Raw genomic sequence first — 24,229 nt, 5'->3', positions numbered from 1 at the left:
ATGATTCAGCGCAGGAGATGGAGGTATCACAGCTAAAATGCTGGCAAAAGACACTTAAAACAACTTTAGATGAATCTGAGAAACCGTGGACCTTTGATACACGGAGAGGTGATTATTAGTTGATAACCCGCTGGAGCGATTGGCAGATGGAGCACAGGTGTGTAACAAGGACAAGGAAAATACTCAAATGCATAAATCAGAACAAAAGCCTCTCCGGGGTGCTCTTTACCCTCAGATCTATCAAGTGGAACAGTTTCCAATTAACATAATTAATCACGAGAAGATCAATAACAACTAACATTTGGAGCAAAGATTTTACAAAAATGTTTTAGTAAAAAATTTACAAATATGATTAGAATGATTAGGGTGTGTGTGTGTGTGTGTGTGTGTATGTGTGTGTGTGTGTGTGCTGACTAGCCATCTGCTGCCCTGTTCAATATAGTGGTCTATTCATCTGAAACAGCTGGCGGCCCAACTGACCTCTGTCTATCCTGCCTCTGTCTGCTGCTTGATTCTCTTTCTGATTACAGCTCCCTCACCATGTGGGGTAACAGAAATATAGCAAATCTGTAGGTTTTCAGCATTTAAAAGCTTAAAAACAGCATTTTCTACTCTTTTGTTCTTGTATGTCAGATCATGAAGTTTAAAATTCCAATTATTGTTTATTCAGCTCTTTAGTTTGCATTAAGAATGTAGAAAAACAATAACTAAAACAACACGATTGGCCAGACAAATACAGACTTTCTCATTGTTTTATTCATCAGCTCCAGTTGCTCCTCACTGATGACATGTCTGTTGAAATACTGCCAGATTTCTCAATTATTTGTCATATTTAGTATTTACCTTACTTTGACTCCTTTTGTTTTTTGTTCTTTGCTTTCTTTTGTGCACACTTTTGGCATCCTTTAAAATCTATTATAAACATACAAGGAAAAATCTCTTATGAAGAAAAAAATAAAGTGGCATATTAAATTTTTTTCTCTTAAATTATAATAGTTTTATGGTCTGTAAAAACTCCTTCATAAAGTCAGTCTCACATAAAACAGTCTCAGCAATTTTATTTATGGCATTTTCAGTACCTTCCAGAATGAGCCATTTGAGTGCTCTGTCACTTTAAGAGAACAAACTGGAGCTGGCACTGCCCACCCCTCCCCCACTCAGACTGCCATAAGCTGAGAAGCTCTGATATTCAGCTCTTTTTTGTATTGCTTTTTTGATGTCAGTTTTTTTGCTTGTGACATCACCAATGGAGACTAGGGATGGGTACCGAATTCGGTACTTTTTAAGGTACCGACCGAATTCCACAGTACCGACCAAGCACCGATTCACTTCATTTGAAACGGTGCCTCGTTTCGGTACCCGTCCTTCACAACGAGAACTTGCCTAGACAGCTGCGCATGCGCAAGAGGATGAGATGAAACCAGCGACAACGATCTAAGTGAGACATCCTCATCTTAATCTGCTCCGGTAGGTAAATAAAATATTTAAGATAACGTTAGCTTGATTTGTTAGCTTCCGTTTCACTAGTGGTGCGTTTGCTTTCTCCTCGGAACTCCGTAATTCCGACTAGAAGAACATGAACGCGCTCTAAAGTTTGACTTCACTTTACTAAATGCGACGGGTGAATGGGTGAAGATGAAACCAGCGACAACGATCTAAGTGTGAGGCATCATCGTTTTAATCTGTTCCAGCAGTTAAATAAACTGTTTAAGATAACGTTAGCTTGGTATGTTAGCTTCCTATGCCACCATTGTTATCAGCTAACGGTGCATTCGCTTTCTCCTCGGAAATTCTAACTTCCCAGTAGGAAAAATCAAACGAAAAAAGACGGCAAAAGGAATAAAGATACACAGTAAATTTAGTTCACACTAAAGATGTTTGCTTCAGTTTAATTATCAGCTTATAAAACTACAAGGACGATGTTAAAATACAAACAGTTGAATGTTATTTATCGTGATATTTATCAAATTTTGTTATATATTGAGAAAAATATATATTTAATTATAAAAGAGAATTAAAATAATAAACACTCAAAAGTATCGAAAATTGGTACCGTTAAGTACCGGTATCGATTCCTAGGTACCGGGAATTAGTACCGAATCGATTCAAATGTCAAAGGTACCCATCCCTAGTTGGAGACATTTTGAAACAGTTTGTTTTAGACAGATTAATATGTCCAACTTAAAACTACTCATTTCCTGTAACCTTAAACATTAAGATGGTCTCAGTGTAACCTTTTTGTATTATTTTTCTTGTTTCTTAGATTTGACATTGTTTTCAGCTCACCTTACCATCTGGATCCTTTGCTGCACTTTATTACAAAAATCTTCCTGCTGCAGAGATTAATCTCTCCTGTCAGCTCTGCTGGTTAAGCAACACTTTAGGCTCCCACACCTTGAGAACAGTGGGATGCTCACTAAACCTTTATTAGCATTTTGGAAATTGCAACATATCAGCATGAGCTATTTCATAGCAGGTTGTGTTTGCAGCTCTGCCTTTTGATCTGAGTTGCAGAAATACTTTCTGACCACTGATCAGATTAGAATCAGTCGACTTCGATCCCCAAAATGAATCTGTTGTTTTAGAAATAAATATATTATTGGCTCACTTGAATATTTAAAGCCACACACACACACACACACGCACGCACGCACGCACGCACACACACACACACACACACACTATTTTGGGAAGTGTGAAGGACTGAGTGCTGAGTGAGAGGGGTGAAGGGATTGAATAACACCAGAGATCCTCTCTAGACAGAAAGAGAGAGCCACAATCATTGATTATACATTTGCACATCTTGAGCCAATAACCAAATGCTCTAAACTCAGTCTATTACAACTAAATAGCAAAAGAAAAATTTTAGAGCTACAGAAGGATTAACTTTTCACTGACACCCAGATGTGTTTTTGAAAGAAGAAAAGAACAAAATTGACTCAATGAACAACAACAACAAAAAAAAAAAAAAACAGAAAGAAAAACTACAATTTTACTGATGTTTTCCTCATCTATGGTCAAGAAAGAGTTTATAGGTGTGTTATTAATGAATCTGTAACAGTGTTGTATTAAGTGTTTATTTAGAATTAATTAAGGGTGAGAAAGAGCGAAAATTCCTGTTTCTTGCGAAATAGTGAGCCAAATCTGTTCTCTCTATCTCAACATAACTAATGAATAATAAACACTTATTAATGATTTCAAAAGTATTTCATTGATTCATTATTAGCACATCTATAAACTAATTGTTAGTCATGAGAGACACAAAAACAGATTAGACGTAAAAGTGAGTTTAGGAAAAGAAAAATTAAAAACAGGATAAGAAAAAAAGGAAAGAAGACAGGAGAGAATCGATGCAGCAAACCAGCAGATGTCCTGGTAAAGAAGTGATGAGAATGCCCCCCCCCCCCCCCCCCCCCCCCCAGTGCTGCTCCTGCTGCATCCACGTGAGATGGGGAGGAGTGGTGGTGGGCGGGTCGTTAGGAAGTTGGGCAGAGGAAGAGGAGGAGGATTACTGCATGGCGGCTCTTCTCGGACAAGAATCCGACATCCTCAGCTGTTTGGAGGATTTCTCTCTTGTAAAGAAGAAAACTATTCTCATTACCATTTAAACATGTTGGTTTGCAGAAAAACCGCAAATAATCTGTGTTTAATGACAGAAATGAAAAAGAAGAAGCTTCCATTTGATACAAAAACGGGCACTTCTGATTAAATGTAACATTCACCAGAATTTACTTTTAGCTTGCTTGTGTGGCTGATCTGTTAGTTTCACAAGCTTTGCACATGCAGAAAAGAATAATGAAAAAGGTCAATAAAACAACAACAACAACGTTACACGATAAAATAGGTCGCAGACAGAAACAAACACACGTGCATAAACATGCATTTAAGAAAAAAACAGCAACCCATCCAGACGCACGTGCTTGGGTTCATGGTTTTATTGAGATCCAGCCTAAGCTGGTTTGGTGTTTTTCAAATGTAATGACTTAGGGATAGAAATAAATCTCTAATGTGAAAGCTTCGGCCTGGGGAAATCAGCGGCGGCATCCCAACCCTGATATAGTCAGCTAATCTGGAGGAATCGCTTAATATGGAGGAAAATAGATTCACAGTACTCTGTTTCAAAACACAGAGATATTTAAAAAAATTTAAGATAAAAACAACTTAATATAAGTTTATGTGGAAAAGAAGGGAAGAAAATGTTTAAATGTGTTTTGGTTTGAATTTAAATTGACACAATGCACATGAGTCGCATTTGAAAATGTAATCCAGACTGAATCATGAACTCACACACTCACACACACACTGGAAATACGGTTTGAGCTTTGAGCAGCAGTTTTGCAATGTGACTCAGCCTAAGGAGTCACACATGATGTTTGATTATGCACTTTGCTTGAAGGAAATTGTCATTCTCTGGTCTGCTGCAAAATATTCAGACCTGTGGATTCGGAAAAACTCAGATCTTTAGTTTCAGATGAAACATGAATTAATGTAAAAAAAGTAAAAATAAAAAAAAAAAACACAAGAAGACAAGAAAACTCATTTTTTATTGCAGGGTGTTGCACTGGTGAACTAACATCATCAATCACCTTAGATGTGCACAGTTTTAAAGCATTTCGTGGCAATTTTCATTGCATCAAAGACAAAAAAGATGGTCCAATCCAGCTGAAATGATCTCTGATGAATGACTTTCTCTTTCTGTTTAATATTTCTTCCCTGTTCACAGTAAAAGCATCTTTTCCACCTTTTGCAGACTTGTGCAGCACTTCCCAGAAGTATCCCAGAGTGTGAAGGTCATGATGCCTTTCTAAGGTCTGTCTGTGCAGATTCAGTCTCAGAGGAACATTTAACACCGTGAAGGCTGATCTCACGGTTCAACAGTCTTGTTTGTATAAAGTGTTCTCCTACTTAAACGATCTAATCTAAGTTCTGGACTTCTTCTCTTTGTTTTTTCACAATATTTGCATGACAATGATTCCAGCTTTAGCAATCATGTTGTTCCAAAATCTCCATGAAGGTTTCTATCTTGCAAGTGACTCATCTGCTCAGCTTTTCTCTCTGCAGAATCCATGATTAGGTGTCAAGCTCCATCTAGTGTACAGCATGAGGAAAAGCACTTCTAAAAGTCATGAGAAGTGTTTGTAAAGCAATTGATTTTGAAAATAACACAACCAGGCAAAGCTTTATTCCTTCGTTAAAACCCTGAACCCACAAAGAAGCAGGATGTGATTGAAAGTGTGAGTGTTTGTTTCAATAAGGTAAACAACAGGAAAGTACGTTTGTGAAGGTTTGCAGCCAAACAAGGCAACATAAATCCTTAATGGTTCAAAAAACAAAGCTGCACAGTGGTTAGTGCTGTTAGCCTAAAAACAAGAACATCCTAGGTTCAAATCGTGGAATCTTTCTGCGAAGAGTTTGCATGTTCTCTCTTTGCACGTGTGGGTTCTCTCCTGGTACTCCGGCTTCCTCGCACGGTCCAAAAACATGACTGTCAGGTTGTTTTTCCTGTGTGTCTCTGTGTTGCCCTGTGATGGACTGGCAACCTGTCCAGGGTGTGCCCCACCTGTTTGCCTGGAGACTGCTAGCGATAGGCACCAGCCCCCTGTGACCCTGTGTGGATAAGCGGGTACAGAAACTTGGGAAGGTGGTTTAAAAAACATGGCAACAAGACTTGATCTCAGAGGAGCTTTGTCCGATCAAAGGAAAACAACAACAACAACAACAATAATAATAATAATACATCAAACTTATAAAGCGCTTTTTAGGTCACTCAAAGACGCTTCACAAAAAATACAATAAACACATAATAAACCAAAATGAAACAGTAAACAGACTGGGGGATGCTGGGTTGATCTTAAGAGAAGGCCAGTTTAAAGAAGTGGGTTTTAAGCAGTGACTTAAAAGTAGAAAGAGCGACGGCATTCCTGATGTTTAGTGGGAGAGAGTTCCAAAGTGTGGGGGCAGCGGCTGCAAAGACTCGATCCCCCATGGTGCCATGTTTTGTTTTGAAAGGGGAAAGGAGGTTGGAGTCAGCAGAACGGAGGTGCCGGGAAGGAGAATGGAGATGGAGAAGTTCCATCAGATAGGACTGTACTAGGTTGTTGAGGCATTTGTAAGTGATGAGGAGCAATTTGTAATGGATATGGCATGGAACTGGGAGCCAGTGAAGTTGTTTGAGTACTGGAGTTATGTGGTCCCTGGAGAGAGTGTGGGTGAGTAAACGTGCTGCTGAGTTTTGGATGCATTGAAGTTTTTGTAGGGCTGAGGAAGGAAGTCTGTAAAGAATACTGTCCAGTCTAGAGGTTATGAAAGCAAAGATGAGTGTGGAGTACAGCGTTCTTTCAGAGTGCATCGATGTGTAGTGATCTGTAGTTGTATATTTATACACTGTAATTAGATCTAAATATTATAATCAGAAGTGGTTGTTTTTATCATCAGGGAGCTTACTTAAACACTCTGTATTGACTGAGAGACAAGAAAAGAGAGAGTTGGGATCGTTTAAGAATCTTTAATTTATATAATTATAAATTCTTACAATCTACCAGGACTATCTCAATGATGGATGCATATGGATTTGGATGTTTCGTGTTGGTGTGTGTGTGTGTTGTTCAGAATCTCTAGGCTGACGTAGCGAATCTGGTTGTTATGACTAGGCTAAAACGAGGCTTCAGAAGCTGATGACATGAGCCACCATTTTGTGCCGTGACCACGTACCTATGGAGTCTCCCGCGGTCAGATCAGGAGTGTCAGGTCCTAGAACCCCCTTTGGTGCTGGGCTGATGAAACAGTGGTGCAGCACGACAAACCAGTCTACGGATAGCTCCGGTAGTAGTAGCAGATCTCGGCGGGTTCAGCTCTTATTGTGAAGGAACCGTCGTCTTGTTGTTCAAACGACAGAAATTTCCAGCTTGACAGTTCTCAGCTTAAAATAGGAAAGTACAGCTGGCCAGCCTGTAACTTTCTTAATGATGACGATGGAAATCCTTAGGACCTCCAATTGAACAGAACTGAGGTTAAAATGGAACTGAGTATAAAATAGCGTTGCCTTGTTTTATATCCCCTAGTTGTTTACAAATCTTAGTAAACCGGATTGGACAACTTTTATTAAACAACCCAGATTCTGCCCTACGACAGACAAAAGTTCTGATTGGTTGAAAACAATGTGTCATGCCTTTCCATGGTAATGTAGATCAGTCTGTCTGGTGCAGTCCTGTTTATTCATTAAACACATAACTCATGACATCTTTATTTCACAGATCAATCACCTGATGTTGATGATCAACATATGCTCTGATTAGCTTTATCACGAATAAAGTACTTTGATTAATTAATGGAAAGCGTTCTTCTTCTCTTCTTCTGTCTCTTCTCCTGGAATGTAAACATACTGAAACAAGCGTCCGACCTTGGCGATGTTACTGCGTGAAGGGGCAGCTGTTAAGGGCAGACCATTATAATATTCATAACGCTACACACCCCCCCTTTTCAAGGTCAATGTGGTCCTGCAAGAGACCACTTGGTCGTTGAACAAACCCAAGTTATGAAGAATCTTGACAACCGAACAGGATGCGATCCCACTGGAACAGCCAACTGTGGCGAGGTACGAACCCCACGCTGAAGAACAGTCTCGCACACTCCTCAGGAAGAACACAAGTCAGCAGGTTATTAACTATTCCCCACGGAAGCCATAATTGAAGCAACAGCAGCTTTATATCCTCACGGGCAAAAATGCAAAGCAGGAGCAAATCTTGTGTATATCCACGAGCAGGGAATTATTCCAAATAGTAAATTGATCTTTGTATCCACTGGCAGGGTAATATTCCAAAAATAAAACTGATCTTTGTAACAGTACTCATCGTAATCCACAAAAAGGGAAGAGTAGTAGACAGTAATCCCAACGAATGAGGTGTCCCAGCAGCCATGCCGGAACCACAGACGTCCAAGGCCAACGAGCCGGAGCACCACCCAGGAGTAGTTGATTCAGATGACGAGTCACGGATCCACCCCCAGGAAGCAGGATCCTCACGAGCCCAGCAGAGGAGAGAGAGCACAGTGCAGGCACTTCAATGTAGACACGACAAAATTGCGTTTCATGTCATCAAAGAAATAAAAACCTAACACTATGAGTACCTGTTGTACTATGTGTAAGTTTTATGTGAATTACCCATTAAGTGAAGAAATGGATGCAACTCTCTCTGTGTGAGATGCAAAAAGGATGATGCGAAAAGCAGAAAATGAAAGAACCCTAACTGGTATCAGTGAATCCTCACTGGAAATACTCGCTGTCAGGATAGGGGCAAAGTTGGTTATGGCCCGTAAGATAAATCAACGTTGATAATCATAACATTCACTTTTAAATCAACCTGTCAAAGATACTAGTAAAAAAAACAGAAATGTAAATCAGTACTAAAATGTAAATCAGTAGTTAGTAATCACTGTCATGTTAATGTACCCATAAGGAATTGTGATTAGTAAAGATAAAAAAAAAAACCACAAAATTTTGGACAACAGTACTATGTGGCCTAACCCACTTACTGTTACCTGGTCGTTTACCTGACTCCAGGAGCCCACAGCACGTCCGTCTCAACACACCCTAAGTCTGCACGTGACGTATAACAGGAAAGACAACCATGCACACTCACAAACAAACAAATTTGTGTAACCTGAGATAGAAATCTGTGGAACCAACGGGACATATTTTTCACCCCCCTTTTGAAGTCGGTAGATTGTTGTTGTCATCGGCCAAATCTGCGGAACCCTTGTGCAGTTTTATATGGTCCCTGTGTACCCATTTGTAGACGGGCGCCGTGTTTTCGCCGGCGATCTTGATCTGGTACACAACCGGAGAGATCTTTTCTGTTATCAGGTATGGACCCAACCATTTGGGCAAAAGTTTCTTAGCCAGCTTCCCTGAGGTCACCTTATTGCTACCCGTCATGGGAGCGAAAATGTAGTACCAGGCCTCATCACCTACATCGAGTTCGGAATGTGAGGCTTTCTTATCGTAACAAGATTTTCTGCCTTCAACCGACTTCTCCAGAGATGCCTGTGCGAACGAGAATGCTGCAAGCAGGTGAGTTCTCAGGTCCTGCAAGTATTGGTCGCTCGTACAAGCCAGGGCTGTGTCGGGCTGAACCCGTTGATACAACAGGTGAAGCGGTAGGGTCATTTGTCTGCCCGTCATCATTTCAAACGGGGAGACACCTGTAGACTCGTGGGGGGTAGCCCGTATGGCCATGAGGACCAACGGAAGCTTTACATCCCAGTCTCGGTGGTTAGCTGACACGTACTTCTTCAACATGCTGACAACTGTGCGGTTCACCCTTTTGACTTGTCCAGAAGACTGGGGACGGTGGCTAATGTGGAACTTAGCCTTGACACCCAACAGTTTCCACAGATGTTTCTTCACTGCAGAGGTGAAATGGGTACCCCTGTCCGAGTCGACCCGCGTGGGCAGACCGAAGCGGGCAAAGACGTGATTCATCAAGAGGATCGCGGTCGTCTTCGCCGTGTCATCAGGCGCTGGCAAACATTCAACCCATTTGGTGAATGCACAGGTGACAGTCAACATATATCTACTTCCCCTGGTGGATTTGGTCAGAGGCCCCACCCAATCGAATTGCAAGTCCGACCATGGAGTGGTCGGCTCTCTTTCCCGTAGGGGAGCTCTGTGCGTAGGGTTGGACGGCTGAAACTGACAACAAACCAAGCAACGCTCGACGTGGTCCGAGATGTCACGACGCATCCCCGGCCAATAAGCAACCTGGCTCAGGGCACCGAACGTGGCCTTGACACCTTTGTGACCAGCGGAGGGAGAGTCATGAGCCTGCGTGATCATGCCCCTCCTTAGCGGCTTTGGTGTGACAAGGACGGGCGGCAAAGGAGGCTTGGTGGCGTGCATCAGCAGCCCTTCGACCATCCTCAGCGTGGACCGCACGCGAAAGAGAGAGCGAAGCTCAGGAACGGAGTCAAGCTCGATGGAAGTCCTTAGGACCTCCAATTGAACAGAACTGAGGTTAAAATGGAACTGAGTATAAAATGGCGTTGCCTTGTTTTATATCCCCTAATTGTTTACAAATCTTAGTAAACCGGATTGGACAACTTTCATTAAACAACCCAGATTCTGCCCTACGACAGACGAAAGTTCTGATTGGTTGAAAACAATGTGTCATGCGTTTCCATGGTAATGTAGATCAGTCTGTCTGGTGCAGTCCTGTTTATTCATTAAACACATAACTCATGACATCTTTATTTCACAGATCATTCACCTGATTATTAATGATCAACATATGCTCTGATTAGCTTTATCACGAATAAAGTACTTTGATTAATTAATGGAAAGCGTTCTTCTTCTCTTCTTCTGTCTCTTCTCCTGGAATGTAAACATACTGAAACAAGCGTCCGACCTTGGCGATGTTACTGTGTGAAGGGGCAGCTGTTAAGGGCAGACAATTATAATATTCACAACGCTACAGATGTGATGTTGCCATACTTAATGTTAGTCATGTTGGAGGCAACTGGAGACAGTTTCACTCACCTGCTGAACTTTCTTAAGTTCAACGGTAGAAGTTTCAATGTAAAAGTGGTAAACTACTGTAGCTGTTGTGGATCGTGCATGCAAATGATCTGCCAGGAACGCTGGCGATTAATTCCCAATGTTTGCACAGATGCAATCAACCCTTTTCTACTTCTCCATAGTTGTAATGAATGTATATGTGTGTCAGCAACTCACTCACTCACTCACTCACTCACTCACTCACTCACTCACCATTTCATTTTTTTTTATTTTTCACTAGGATCATGGGGAGACCTGCCTGGTGGGGGACACCCTGGACAGGTTGCCAGTCCACCGCAGGGCCACATAGAGGTAAAAACCCAACTACTGGCTCACTCAGATAGGGATAATCTAGGGTAGCCGCATAACCCAACATATAACATAACAGTCGTTTTTGTACAGCACATTGCCAAGGCTATGTCAACACATTTTGTAAAACCAAATATCCTCACTGACCCATTAAAACTTGGGTCCACACCACCTTGTTTCAGCAAAGAAATTAAATGCAGTGTGAATCAGGGCCGGAGTGGGACACATTTTCAGCCCTGGAGTTTCAGACCCCAGACCGGCCCACTTAACGAATTATTATTAAAATCATGTTAGAACTTTATATGTATAGTCTACAAAAGCACACTACTCGGTAAAGCCTTGTAATTCAGTGCAAGAAAGAGTTGCTTTACAATGTAGGTTTATTTGAACATCAGTGCACATCTCCAACATTGTTCTTTACAACACATTCTCTAACAATATAACAATCCACCTTCTGTTCAAACTGCTGTTCTGAGATTTTCAAACCTTTAAAATGAAATGACTCAGCACTCCCTTTCACACTTTTTCCAGTTTCCCTAGACTCACCTGCACACAATTAAAATAATCATCTGTAAAGCTTTAGCACATTTGATATGGAAAACACATCTTTGTAACCAATTAAAATATTTTCTATGGCAAAATATGCAGGCTTATTTCATTTTACTTTCATTCTAATAGCGATCTGTTGTGGGCTTTGTGCATTTACTAATAAAAATACAACAGGTCACTACTGTTATTTGGACATTAAAATTATTATAATGAAACTGATGTTTGCACATGAGTTGGCTCACCTTCTATCCCAACAGGAGCAATACCCTCACTGCTGGCTCCTGACTCTTCTTCTGACACTACATTGTGTGAAAATGGTCACAATTCAGCATTCATTTTCCTTTTTTACACGCTTTCTGATCAATGCTGAATCATCTAGCATTTTAGGACACTTTCATATAGAGCCAGGCTACACAAATAGTTTTCATCATATTAATTTTAATAATATTCAGTTCACTGACTCAATAAGTAATCCTACCTGTACATGTCCGCTCTGGAACTGTGGGCTTCTGCCTGGTGCTTATTAGGCCTACTGGATCTTGTGTTTGACTCTGAGGGGCTACAAGACAGTTTGGTGGCATCAGTCACATCATACTGTTAACTATATTACATAACGTTATGTCATGACGCCATATAATTCATTACTGATGCTTAATTAACTTGAATGGTGATTTGCAGCCGGTAAAGTTTAACATCTTGACTTGCCTTACCCGTTTTATCTTCATTTGAAGTTAAAGACCGCAAGCTTGTTTGAGGAAAAAAAAGGTGCTCATTTTTGCACATTTATCTGCATCTGTTTCCAGCGCTTTCCTCTTTTTAATTCTTGCCTTCTCCGCGCCACCCTTGCTCTCTCTACTTTCCATCTTTCCGTCAACTGCGTGGTCACGTGGTGTGCACAGGCGCATACGGGGGGAAAAGAAAAAAAAAAACGAGCTGCAGCCTGCAGGTAGAGACAGCCGGGAGGAGCGTATGAGATCAGCCCGGCGGCCTCAGTGCCATGACTGAACACCGGCACCAAAAAATAAAAATAAAATGATAAAAAACAAAAACGAGAGCACCGGCCCATGCGGCCCAAACATCGCGCGGCCCACCGGGAATTCTCCAGACCCTCCCGATTAGCCACTCCGGGCCTGGTGTGAATCACATTCATAGGCATGCCAAGCCTGTAGGCGGCAGTAGTTTCCCAAATCGTCTGGGATGTGGAATAAGGCTCAATCCCAAAACTTGCACTTCCACATTTGCGCCCTTTAATTTCGCGTTCCAATCAGGGGTGCAAGTGCGTAGGTTTTCCCAATCCTCAAGTGCAGAAGTTGGCCCTCGACTCACACGAAAGGTATTGCCCATAATCCATTGCTTCGTGGGAATTTTGAGAAGAAGGCAAAGCAATGGTTCAAAGACCTTTTTTGAAAAGATGTATTTTCAAATGAAACATGCTCATTTTAAGCCGATTAATGACATTTATTCTATTTTTTAATGTTTTAAACTAAGATTCAATGTGAACAGCAATGCATATACATTTTGACAACAAATTGTTTGTTTGAAATTTGTTATTACATTTGTTTTTTTAAAAGTAGCACAAACAGCGACCAGCATTTGTGTTCACTGTCTCAATTTGGCAACCATTTTCACATGTGTACTACGCACTCGAAGCCTTACTGCACACTTCCTCCAAGTTCACTTCGTTGAAGACCGTAGGGCGCGGTGTGAGTATTGAGATTGGGCCATGGAGCTGTAATAGGGAACCAAAGTCTCCTCCCCTTTCTGTCGGCTCAGAACAAACAGAATGTAAGTGAACAGGCGATAAAAGTTATTTTCTAGTCCGCTTTGCCTTATGCCCTGAAGCACACACACACACACACACACACACACACACACACACACACACACACACACACACACACACACACACACACACACACACACACACACACACACACACACACACACACACACACACACACTGTACTTCAATTTAAATGGTAATTAATTATGTCTATTTTGACTATGTCACATAATCTGAGATGTATTAGGTTGTAAAAATTGGTAATCAAAAACTCTACAAACCAGAAGTCACAGCAGAATCTCTTCTCCCGCAGTGTAGCTGCCACTTTCCACATCACCAGTTTTATGGTGGTTTTCTCCATGTTTAATGTCGTTAAAAGTCACAAACATCATATGTTCAATCCATGACACATTTCAAACGGAAGAAGAGAATAACTTTTATCACTCCATAAGCTCCCATTCATATCGGAAGTAGATGGGTGGGACTTAGACTCCCTATTAGACGGTTCTGTTATTATTTCTCTGTAGATTTCTTACATATTGCTCCTTTACTGTAAATATCATGAAGAGTTGGAGTCATTCTGCACAAAACCTTTTCTCTTTCCTCCCCTCAGAGATGCGCCTACACTCTCTTGAAGCCTGGCCGTCACGCCTCAGAGATAGTTTTTACTCCACGGCTGTCAGACTCACAAACACGGACCCCAAAACATTGTAAAAACTGTAAACTGCTGCTGAAACTGAACTTCCCGCACTACTGACGCTCTAATTTCCCTCAGGGACTTCTTTTATGATATTCTCTTGTCTGAAGTCTTTTATCTAGCTTTAGTAGTTTTTATTATAATGAGAGAGAGAGAAAGAGAAAGAAAGAAAGAAAGAGAGAGAGAGAGAGAGAGAGAGAGAGAGATTTCATAGTAATCTGTGTACTCTGTACATGATGAATGTGACAAATAAACTTGAAACTAGTGCAAATATATCACCTTTACTACTAAACTTTATTCCTAAACCTCCTTCTGTTCTGCATTTGTTAACAATCAAGCATCTTTCGGTCTTCAGATATATAAATCCAAAAAAGAAAATAAAGACAATAAATTAGATAAATAAAGAAAATAAATTGAGGTTCTTTTTTAAATGTTTTTATAATTTTTTTTCTCCCTCTGTTTTATTGATTTTTAGCTGTTAGATTTGGGAATTTTGTTGTATTTCCTTTTTATCTTTTATCTGTGTTCGACATGATTGTATAACGCCGGTTTAATTAACTAACATTTTTAGTGTACAGCGCCTTGTTTGGTTGTAATGCCTTGTGAATGCACATTATAAATAAAATTGGATTGGATTGGATAAGTTTTGATGGATATTTAGTTTTGCTTGTTTTTTAATTCCTTTTATCTTTAAACCCTAAATATTTTACACATATTTTAGTCATGAAACCAATTTTAAACATATAATACAGGTTTGGGAATTTGAGCAATAGAATAACACGTCCTCACATCAATGGTACATTAATGCAGTATCAGTTTCCTCCAGCAGATGGCTCTATTTCTCCATTCTTCACAACTATACAAGACGATCACAGGCCAGCACATCCACCTCCACCTTTTGCTGCCTGATTAATTAATTACACAGTAATGAAACATATATTCTCAGTTGGTTTTAAGTACATAAGTAGACAGGATGTTGGATGGCTTCACCTTCATGAAATGAGCTGGAAAGTCAAAGCTGTGCAAGAGAGGGACCTCAAAATGGTCCGCAACAGATTAGACATCCAGAGCTGGTTGGTGCGTGTTCCTCAGCCCAATTTATGAAAGATGCTGGTTTCATAGATGTGCATGGGCTCGAATCCCAAATAATATGCCTAATGACACCTTGTAAGGCCAGATCTCAGAGTCAGTGTAATGCAGCAGGGAGGTCACAGTTCCTGTTAATTCATTTAACAATAACACGGTCTGAGATGTTAAAGTGACAGTGTGTATTTTCCCTGGCGATAGGGGGCAGTAAATACCTAAATATTTGCAAGCAAGCAGTATTTTTTGTGTTTGTGTAAGACCTTACCAACGGATGGCCATTAGGGTCAAAGTAAGTATAAGTAAGTAAGTAAATTTTATTTATATAGTACTTATCACAGACAGAATCACAAAGTGCTTCACAATGATCAAAATAAAATAAAACAAAGTCATAAAATCATAAATAGATTAACATCATAAAATCAAAATGCTTTCAAAACAGAATTAGATTAACATAAGGAAAAATAAAGTCATAAAATTTTAAATTTTCACGAACAGATGAAAGATTAAAATTTTAGTTAAAAATAAGAAAATAAAAGGTTTAGTTAAAAGCAGCTTTGAATAAAAGGGTAATTAGCTGTTTTTTAAAAGTGTCCAGACTGTCAATGCTGCGTAAGGATAAAGGAATATCGTTCCAGAGTCTTACCCCCAAATTCCACTACCTCCGCTCCACTCCGGCACGAACTCTGGCGCAAAATCGGCCCCGTTGTAGTCAATCAGAGCAATTCCACTACTGCGGCCGTGCTCCGGCAGTGCGGCGCAGTGCGCTGCCCTCTGCCCCGGCGTCCGGCAAAAATAGAATCGATCCTATTTTTGCCGGACGCCGGAGCACCTCCGCAGTCAGTGGACAGGAATCACAACTGCCCAACAGGAAAAGGAGCAAGCACAACTTCCGTATTTCACAATAAATCGATAAACAAAAAGCGTCTTTTGTTTCATATGCACAGGTTTAACAACTTTTAACAACTATCAATGGCGGCTGAACTTTAAATGCACAAAAGTAAGCCATAAATACAGTTTCCACTATCAAAGTAGTCACACTTTGTTGATCCAAACACTGCTGATCTCACAACACAAATGATGGGCAGATTAAACAGTTCATTTCGATGCTTCTCCCACACAACGGGTGTTTGGATCTAACTTCCGCGTTTATTGCTCGGACTGTATCGCAAGATCTCGAAAATCCCGCACATGCTTGTTTGCGCACCTCAGATCTCCGCACCGGAGCTGAGCCGTTGTAGAGCGGGTACCAGTATAATTTGAGTTCGGAAGCGAGCGGCTGCGGAAGGCGGGGGCGGACCGGAGTGAAGTGGAGCGGAGGTAGTGGAATTTGGGGGTTAGTGCAACAGTCTGGAAGGAGTGATCACCTCGACTTTTATATCTGGTCTTTGGAACTTCTAGAAGGTTCTGATATGTGGACCTGAGGGCTCGGGTTGGAGCATAAGGCTTTAATAGTTCAGTAATATAGGGAGGAGCTTGACCATGTAGAGCACATATGTCAGAGTCAAGGCCCGCGGGCCGCATCTGGCATTTTTATGTGGCCCGCGAGATAAATATCAAAAATATATTAAAACTGGCCCGCTGGCCGATTTTACAGCAAAGACTACAACTCCCATGATGCTTTGCGGCGCCAGCGCGGAGCAGACGCGCCCCCTCCTTTGTGTTTTTTCAGCGCCGAGGCAGTCAGGGGTAGTTGGGCTGGGCGTCTGCTGCCGGTTTCTGCAGCTCCGCTGTCTCGGACAAACTACACTCCTCTCACTCAGCGCCGAGTTCACTCAGCTGTTTTCTGACGTTGAAGCCCAGAAACGGAGATTCTAGCCGCTCAGTAATGTGTTCACGACTGAAAGAGACAGTTTTTAAACTAACTTCCAGACAGAGCCGATATAACTCCAGCGAACAGCGACACGCTCAAACCAGCACGACTCTGTGGTTGCTGTTGTGTTTTCTCCCCAACACACAACAACGTGGTCAAGCTGCTTAGACATGTTCAGCAGCACAAACCTATGTGAGCTCCTATTGTCATCTAATGTTGTCATTATTATGATGAAGATGAACAAAACAACAGGAGTCTCCTCCTCAGCTCAGATCAACCCCATGATGCAGGTATCTGGCTGGAACAGGTGAGCATCACAGTAAACCAGTGGAGCAAACTGAGCTTTAAATATGTTGGTTTTATGCTCTTTTTCTGCTCCAAAACATGAAAGTTAACAGGTGAGATGTTGCATTTTCATTTAAGATAAAATGATATTTTTATTTTGTTGTTGGCACGTGAGCAAAGATTTAACCTACAGTAAACAGGAAGTGGAAAGGCTGCAGATAGATGAATAGAATAGAAAATCCCTTTATTGTTCCTCAGTGGGGAAAGCTAGACGTCACAGCAGCGATGACACGTATTACAGGAGAAAAAAAGAGAATAAAAAATAAGAGAAATGAATAAACAAGAAAACATAAATCCTGAATAGATTTTAAAAATGCTGAATATACCACAATTAATGAATACCACTGATGCCTTTTATTTAAAACTGACTTGCTCGTGTGTAATTTGGTTATTCCACATTCAGTGTTAATGCAGAAATATGTTTGTTTCCAAATTTAAAGGTTCAAAATTGCATATATGTTGATAAGAAAACGTGCAAATTTGCCGTCACTTTTTCAAAAATATTAAGTTTGGCCCTCGACTCCGTCCCAGAGTTTCATTTCGGCCCCTTGTGAGTTTGAGTTTGACACCCCTGATGTAGAGCATTGAAAGTTATAATCAGGATTCTAAAATCAACTCTAAAGTTAATGGGTAACCAGTGCAGAGACATTAGAATAGGAGTGATGTGAGCTCTTCTGTTTGCTCCAGTTAGGAGCCTCGCTGCAGAGTTCTGGACCAACTGAAGGTGGTCAAGGGCTTTTTTGTTAAAACATGTGAAGAGCGTGTTACAGTAATCTAGACGGGAGGAGATAAAGGCATGGATAACCATTTAAAGTTCATGTTTTGACACAAACCTTCGCAGTTTGGAGATATATCTTAAATGATAAAAACTGTTTTGGACCAACGTTTTTGATTGACCTTCAAGAGACATTGAATGGCCAAAAATAACACCCAAATTTCTTAAGTTTGTCTTGACGGCAGAGGATAAATGACCAAGTCTTAAACTAATCAGGGGAACCATGCTCTCAGGGGCAAAGATCAGACATTCAGTCTTTTCAGAGCTTAACTGAAGGAAGTTATCTTCTAGCCAGCTGGTGATAGCTGAAAGACACTCTAGTAATTCAGACAGTTTATAGAACTCAGAATCCTTAAAGGAGCAGTACAGCTGAATATCATCTGCATATAGGTGATAAGAGACATTATGAAAAGAATCAAGTATCTGTCCAAGAGGGTGTGTGTACAGCAGAAACAACAGTGGACCCAAAACAGAGCCTTGGGGTACCCCACAGAACAGATCAATAGCTGACATGATTTGGTTTACACTGTAACTTCTGTTAGAAAGGTACGATCTAAACCAGTCTAGAACAGTTCCAGAGATCCCCTCCGAGTCACAAAGTCTGTTAATTAAGGTGTTGTGATCAACAGTGTCAAAAGCTGCAGAAAGATCTAACAATACTAACACTGTGAATTCCCCGTTGTCTGCAGCCATCATGATGTCACTGGAAACATTAAGCAAAGCTGTTTCTGTTGAAGGCTTTTTACAGAAACCAGACTGGAATTTATCAAAACTGTTGTGTAGTTCCAGAAAAGTAGTCAGTTGATCTGCCACAACCTTTTCCAATAATTTAGAGAAAGGGTAATTTAGAAATGGGTCTGTAATTTTTAGGCTGAGTCCAAACTTGTTTTTTTAAGGATAGGTTCAATAACTGCATGTTTGAAAACAGACACAGAGCCAGATGGGATAAATCAATAAAATCTACAATGCATGGGCCAATTTGGTCAAACATTTTGATTAACAAGGTAGTAGGAATGAAATCAGCAGGGCATGAGGTTGGTTTCATGTGTTTCTGAATGAGGCAAATGTCCTGGAAATCTACAGGAGTAACGACAGACCATGATTGAGAGGGAGGGGGTTGGATGGGAAGGAGGGGGGGGGGGGGGGTAGGAAGTAGATGGGGATGAAAAACTTGCCCTGATATTTCTGATTTTATTCTGAAAGAATGCTAGAAAGTTGTTACTACAGTCAGACCTTGAGTAAACTGGCAAAAGAGGGGCGTGACGAGAACCAATCTGGTTTATGGTGTCAAACAGGACTTCAGAGTTATTTTTGTTTACAGCAATCAGCTGAGCAAAGTAAGTGGCCCTGGAAGTTTTCACCATCTCATTCAGAGATATTATCAGTTCTTTAAAGTGCAGCCTGTGACTTTCTAATCTAGTTGATTTCCAACATCTCTTGGCTCTGCGGCATGTCTTTCTGAGACTGTAAATATTTTGATGAATCCAGGGACTTTTTCCTCTTGCTAGAAAAAGTAACCTGCTTAACAGGAGTTACTTTATCTAAGATACTGCAGGATTGTTTATGCAATGACTGGATGAACAAGCTTGGATCATCACCCCGAACTGAGCTGCTGTCAAATAATCTAGAAAATCCATCCACCGCTTACTGAGTAATGATACGCCTCTTTGATTTTAGGTTGTGAAGGACAGATTCAACATGAAAGAAAATGCAACTGTGGTCACTCACAAGAACCTCTTCAACATGTAATTGATTGATTTTTAGCCCCAAACAGAAAAGAAGATCTAGAGTGTGGCCCATTTTGTGTGTGGGGCCTGAAACGTGCTGCTCTAAGTTAAAAAACTCCACAATAGACATGAACTCCACTGCTGTGCTACAATTATGATCATTAATGTGTAAGTTAAAATCACCAAGGATTAAAACTTTTTCTAGTTTGATCATTGATGATTGAAAATCTGCTAATTCAGAGAGAAAAGGGCCAGCCAGACTGGGAGGTTGGTAGATTAAAATACAGTGAAATACATGTTGTAACCCTGCTTTGATGACCTGACATTCAAAAGTTGTCAAAGGGCCATGTTTCACCAGATTACAGACATGTTTGTCCTTAAACACCACAGCAAGATCTCCACCACGACGTGTCGGGCGTGGTGTGGTAAACACAGAGCAGTTCAAAGATCAATCTCCAGCAAAATGACAAGCTCATCAGACTCCCATTCATCACTGAAAATGAGCAAAGAGGAAAATACGTAAAACAACATTTATGAATCGTGAAAGTTTTGTAACCACTTGTTACAAATCAGTAAATGTATTTTTTTCTCACGGGCTCCCGTAGAAGGAAACATCGCATCTAGAATGGCGTCGCCCAGAGACTTAGACCCACTTCCATGTATTTGAGACCCGATTTTTATGGCTGTGTGTTACAAATTCTCAGTCTCTTCGCTCGGCTGAGCGAGAGCTGTTGGTGACCCCCCCGCTCCAAATACAGATCGAGAGGGATGAGTTGCCTTTGAGTGTTAGGCAGGCGCCATCACTTCTGGTTTTTAAGTCACCTCCAGGCCTTGGGGAGTTTCTAAGAAAATAGCAAAAGGAAGACTCATTTTTATGTGATGGTGTTTCAGCATTAGGTATAACACTGCTTTGATCTTTTAGTTTTTTATTATTTTTATTTAAACTAATTTTTTGGGATTGATCATTTGTTTTACGATTGTTTTACAATTTTTTAAAATCTTTCTTTTAATGGTTCACAACATTGTATTTGTTCTTATTGTGTGTTTTGTAGTTGAGTCCAGCACCTTGTTCTGCCGATGCAGTCGTAGGTGTTTTAAATAAACGAACTGAACAATATTTTTCAACAACTGGGCATCATTTAATTCATTTTCAACAACATTTCAAAAGATATTTCTAGAGATTAAATGTAATAACTACACATTGTCTCTTTAAGAGTAGGTTTTCAATGCACAGAAGAAATCCGGAATCAGGGACGACATTTTGATTTCAGAAGTGGGGGGACACAGCAGGCTTGTGGGCATCTGGGGTGGGGGGTGTTTTGTAAAGACCCCATTTAATGGAGCGTAATATTGTTTTTGGACGGAAAAAAGTGCAGGAGACCAAAACTGTTTTTTGAAAAAGTGGGGGGGACATGCCCCCCCCCCCCCCCCCAAAAAAAAAAATTACGTCCCAGTCTGGAATCCATTTTTGTGGTTATTAGGAGGTTTTGAGACAATGGACACTGTAATCAAGGAGGATGATAAAACGATACGGTTGAAGGATTTGGAGACTCTGATTGTTTTGCTCTTATTATTGTGCGACTGAGCAAAACAGTGAAGCCAAACATGCAGTTTTAAAATGTCAGTCATTAGTTTGAACACACATCATTGCAGCTAAGAGTTGAATTAAAAGGTCTGAGTGATGCGGTCAGCTCTGAAACCATCTCCTCACTCTGCTGAAGTCCAACCACTGCTGCTCGTTCTAGTGCAATGTAGAAAAAAGGTCTATGGATCTGTAAACTCATCATTAAAATAGGTTTCACTGGTTAAGTTCAAGACTTTCTAAATCTGGCTGATAGCAGCTGTTTTACAACCTCTGGTAAAACACAATATTTATTGTCAGTTAAAAAAAAAGAAAAGAAAGAAAACGAGCTGGAATTTAGGTAAAAGAGTCAAAAAGATGACACATTTGTCACAAACATCCAGCTGTGTTTCTGTTGAGATCTCAGCTATAGATAATGACTTCGCCAGAATGCTTAAATTTATCATGCCAGCAAACAGATTTTGTCCCCGTTTTACATGATTCATCAGCATCAGTCACATTTAAAGCTGCTACAGAAACCTCAAAGCTACATTAAAAAAAATGCAGACTATAGAATTAATGGTTGCTCCACTTCTTACTTTACAAGGCAAGGGGGGAGATAAAAATAATAATTTGTTAAATGAAACTCATTTATTTATTTTCTCGTCTGCAGGGAAAATGATGTTCTGCTTGATGGTGACTACAGGTGATTGTTTGCAGACTTGATCTGTTGTGCATGTTTTTCAGGAAGTGATCTAGTGTGTGCATACACACTTTATGTTGGTGTAAAAATAAAAACAGTGATTTGTCTGTGCTGCCCTAGTTGATGGTGTGCACATCCACAGCCATGAATAATTAGAACTTTAAGATAGTGTACAACACCTAGGTCAACTCCAGTTGTTATATATGTGCTTTATGAATAAATAACGTTGAATAATACCTTTAAATTGGTGGATTCAGCAGAGCAGCAGTAGCAGAAAGCTCTTGGGAGGTGGATGGAGTGTTCCGTTCCCGCTGATGCAGACTCTGAGCCCAATTATATAAAGTAGATTTGTGTCAGAGTGCTATTTCTCAGATGTCCTGCTGGACCCACAGTATTATAGTGTGCAGTGACCCAATATGCTGCTAAACTCTGCTTATACAAGACTCAATGGTGGCATGTTGCTGAAGATGCTGCAGGTCATCGAGAGTGCTTAACAAAGTCAAAAGTCATAGCTGAGGCCTACAAAGGTCAAAACCTCCAGGCATATTTGATAAATCATGTTTGTGAAGTCATACTTAAGATTTTGACATGAATTTTATTCAAAGAGACAGTTGAGATTGATTTAATCTGCAAAAAAGTTTTCAAATGACTAACGTTTCCTCTTTGAATAACCTCCATTTGGAGAAATCAGTTTGCTTCTTGCAGGATTGACAAGCTAGAGGCTCGTCATAACCCAAGGGGGACTGTTAGCAACTCCAGCCTCAAAAACGTCAATGTAGTTCATGCAAAACCTTTGTTATAAATATTTACACAACCTTCAATTTTACATTACAAAATTATTAAAGCAAAAGTGTACGGTTGCCATGGAGCCCCAAGCATAGGAGTCTGCTGTCCAGAGCAGAAACTCCTCAGAAGTGAAAGTAGCTATTGGCTGTTCTGGAAGTTGCTAAATGACAAATGTCATATATGTATTTCAATCGGGTGAAACAATAGTCACAAAAAATGTGTAAAACTGACTCTATTGCAGAGATAGGAATTGTGGCATCAACAAGTCATCTCCATGTCGTGTTTTTGTTCTGTTCAGACACTAAACCTGTCACGGTTGGAGGTGAGTGAAAACACCTGACTCTCATTCTGTTTGAGTGCAGATGGGCGGAACCGGAGAGCAACAAGCCATCTGCTACTCATCATTAGGCTTCTTAAGGAGCAGGGAGACGCACCTCAGCGCTGGAATATTACTCAATCTTGGTAGAGCTACCTGAGTGTCACGAGCCTTTTTATCTTTGACTATTGTCTCCCGAGCTTCGTTCCGAGTAACCTCACCCTGCTTCTCCCTCTCCTTCAGGTCTATCCTCCACTTTCAGAACCTGCCATAAGACACGGATCCACGCCTGTCTCCCGCTCCAGCCTCTTCTGACCAGCCAGCTCTCTGCCGCCTCCGCACCCTCCCCCTCTCAGGACTCCGAGGATTCGCCCTGTCTCGCGCTCCTCCTGCCACTCACCAGCCAACCGGACCCTCCTCTCTCCTCTTCTCTCCTCCCTACCCAGAACGCTGGGCCCCAGGATTTTGGACTATAAAGAACTGAGCTAAGCTCCAAATCGTCACCTACCTTTAACGGTGCTCCTTTAGTTAAGATAATAAATATTATCTGTTTTTTCTAACCCATCCTCTTGACTCTGAAGTTGATTCTGTATGTCTTGGGTCAGATGGTTAACCCCAAACATGACAAAACCAGGTTCATTCATTGTGCTCATTGAAATCACCTGGTTTAGTTCCTGAGCTGAGGAGAAACACGTCATGGAAATGACTTGTTGATCAGAATCAGAATCCGCTTTATTGTCAGTGCCCCAGCACCCCGAAGCACAGAAATTTGACTCCGCAGTACAGCCTGACCAAGGCTACACACACAAAACATGTAGAACAAAACAGATACAGGCAGACCATGAGAGCTAGATAGAAAAGGGTTACAAGAGTAAATGCAGAAAGCCTCAGACAACTTAACTTCTAGGATCATTGAGACACTCAAACCCCTCCACCACGGTAAGGTGGCAGCCCAGGGAGAGGCCATTTCATTTTTAAGTACAAATTCAGGCTGATGAAGATAACTAATGTTTAAGATAAAACTACATCTCAATAGTGCCATTTATAATATTTGATCATATATTGTACCTACCTGTTGAGAAGCAACATGTTTTCTTTAACTAAAGAGTGTTCATGCAGGGTGACCTTTTATTGTGGGCAGTATAAGGCACACCCGTGCACTACTCATGATGTCGGATCAGCATCTTGATGTGGCACACCTGTGAGGTGGGATGGATTATCTCAGCAAAGCAG

General features: G+C 40.9%; 1 protein-coding gene and 1 long non-coding RNA gene across 3 annotated transcripts; one reads left to right on the top strand and one right to left on the bottom strand.

The window, feature by feature from the left end:
• Positions 1-4,527: 4,527 nt before the first annotated feature.
• Positions 4,528-7,010, bottom strand: LOC129164221 (uncharacterized). The gene is made up of 2 exons (XR_008563819.2): positions 6,712-7,010; positions 4,528-5,607 (listed from the first exon to the last, which is right to left on the bottom strand). It is a non-coding gene; the product is annotated as an uncharacterized lncRNA (long non-coding RNA).
• On the top strand, positions 5,598-23,960 carry LOC107391064 (uncharacterized). Of its 2 annotated transcripts, XM_070550009.1 has the most exons (4): positions 5,598-6,209; positions 10,791-10,861; positions 23,043-23,142; positions 23,240-23,960. In XM_070550009.1, exons 1-4 carry the CDS (start codon positions 6,134-6,136, stop codon positions 23,470-23,472), a joined length of 480 nt encoding a protein of 159 aa, XP_070406110.1. In that variant the 5' UTR covers positions 5,598-6,133; the 3' UTR covers positions 23,473-23,960. The 2 variants fall into 2 exon arrangements, with proteins under 2 accessions (XP_070406110.1, XP_054599529.1); XM_054743554.2 differs by lacking the exon at positions 5,598-6,209 and having other exon boundaries at positions 9,882-10,861.
• The last annotated feature ends 269 nt before the right edge of the window (positions 23,961-24,229 follow it).

The sequence above is a fragment of the Nothobranchius furzeri genome, chromosome 4 (genome assembly GCF_043380555.1).
Source record: "Nothobranchius furzeri strain GRZ-AD chromosome 4, NfurGRZ-RIMD1, whole genome shotgun sequence".
In the NCBI taxonomy this organism is placed as follows: Eukaryota; Metazoa; Chordata; class Actinopteri; order Cyprinodontiformes; family Nothobranchiidae; genus Nothobranchius; species Nothobranchius furzeri.
Note: the sequence above shows the minus strand (reverse complement) of the source record. Positions and strands in the feature narration are given on the sequence as shown.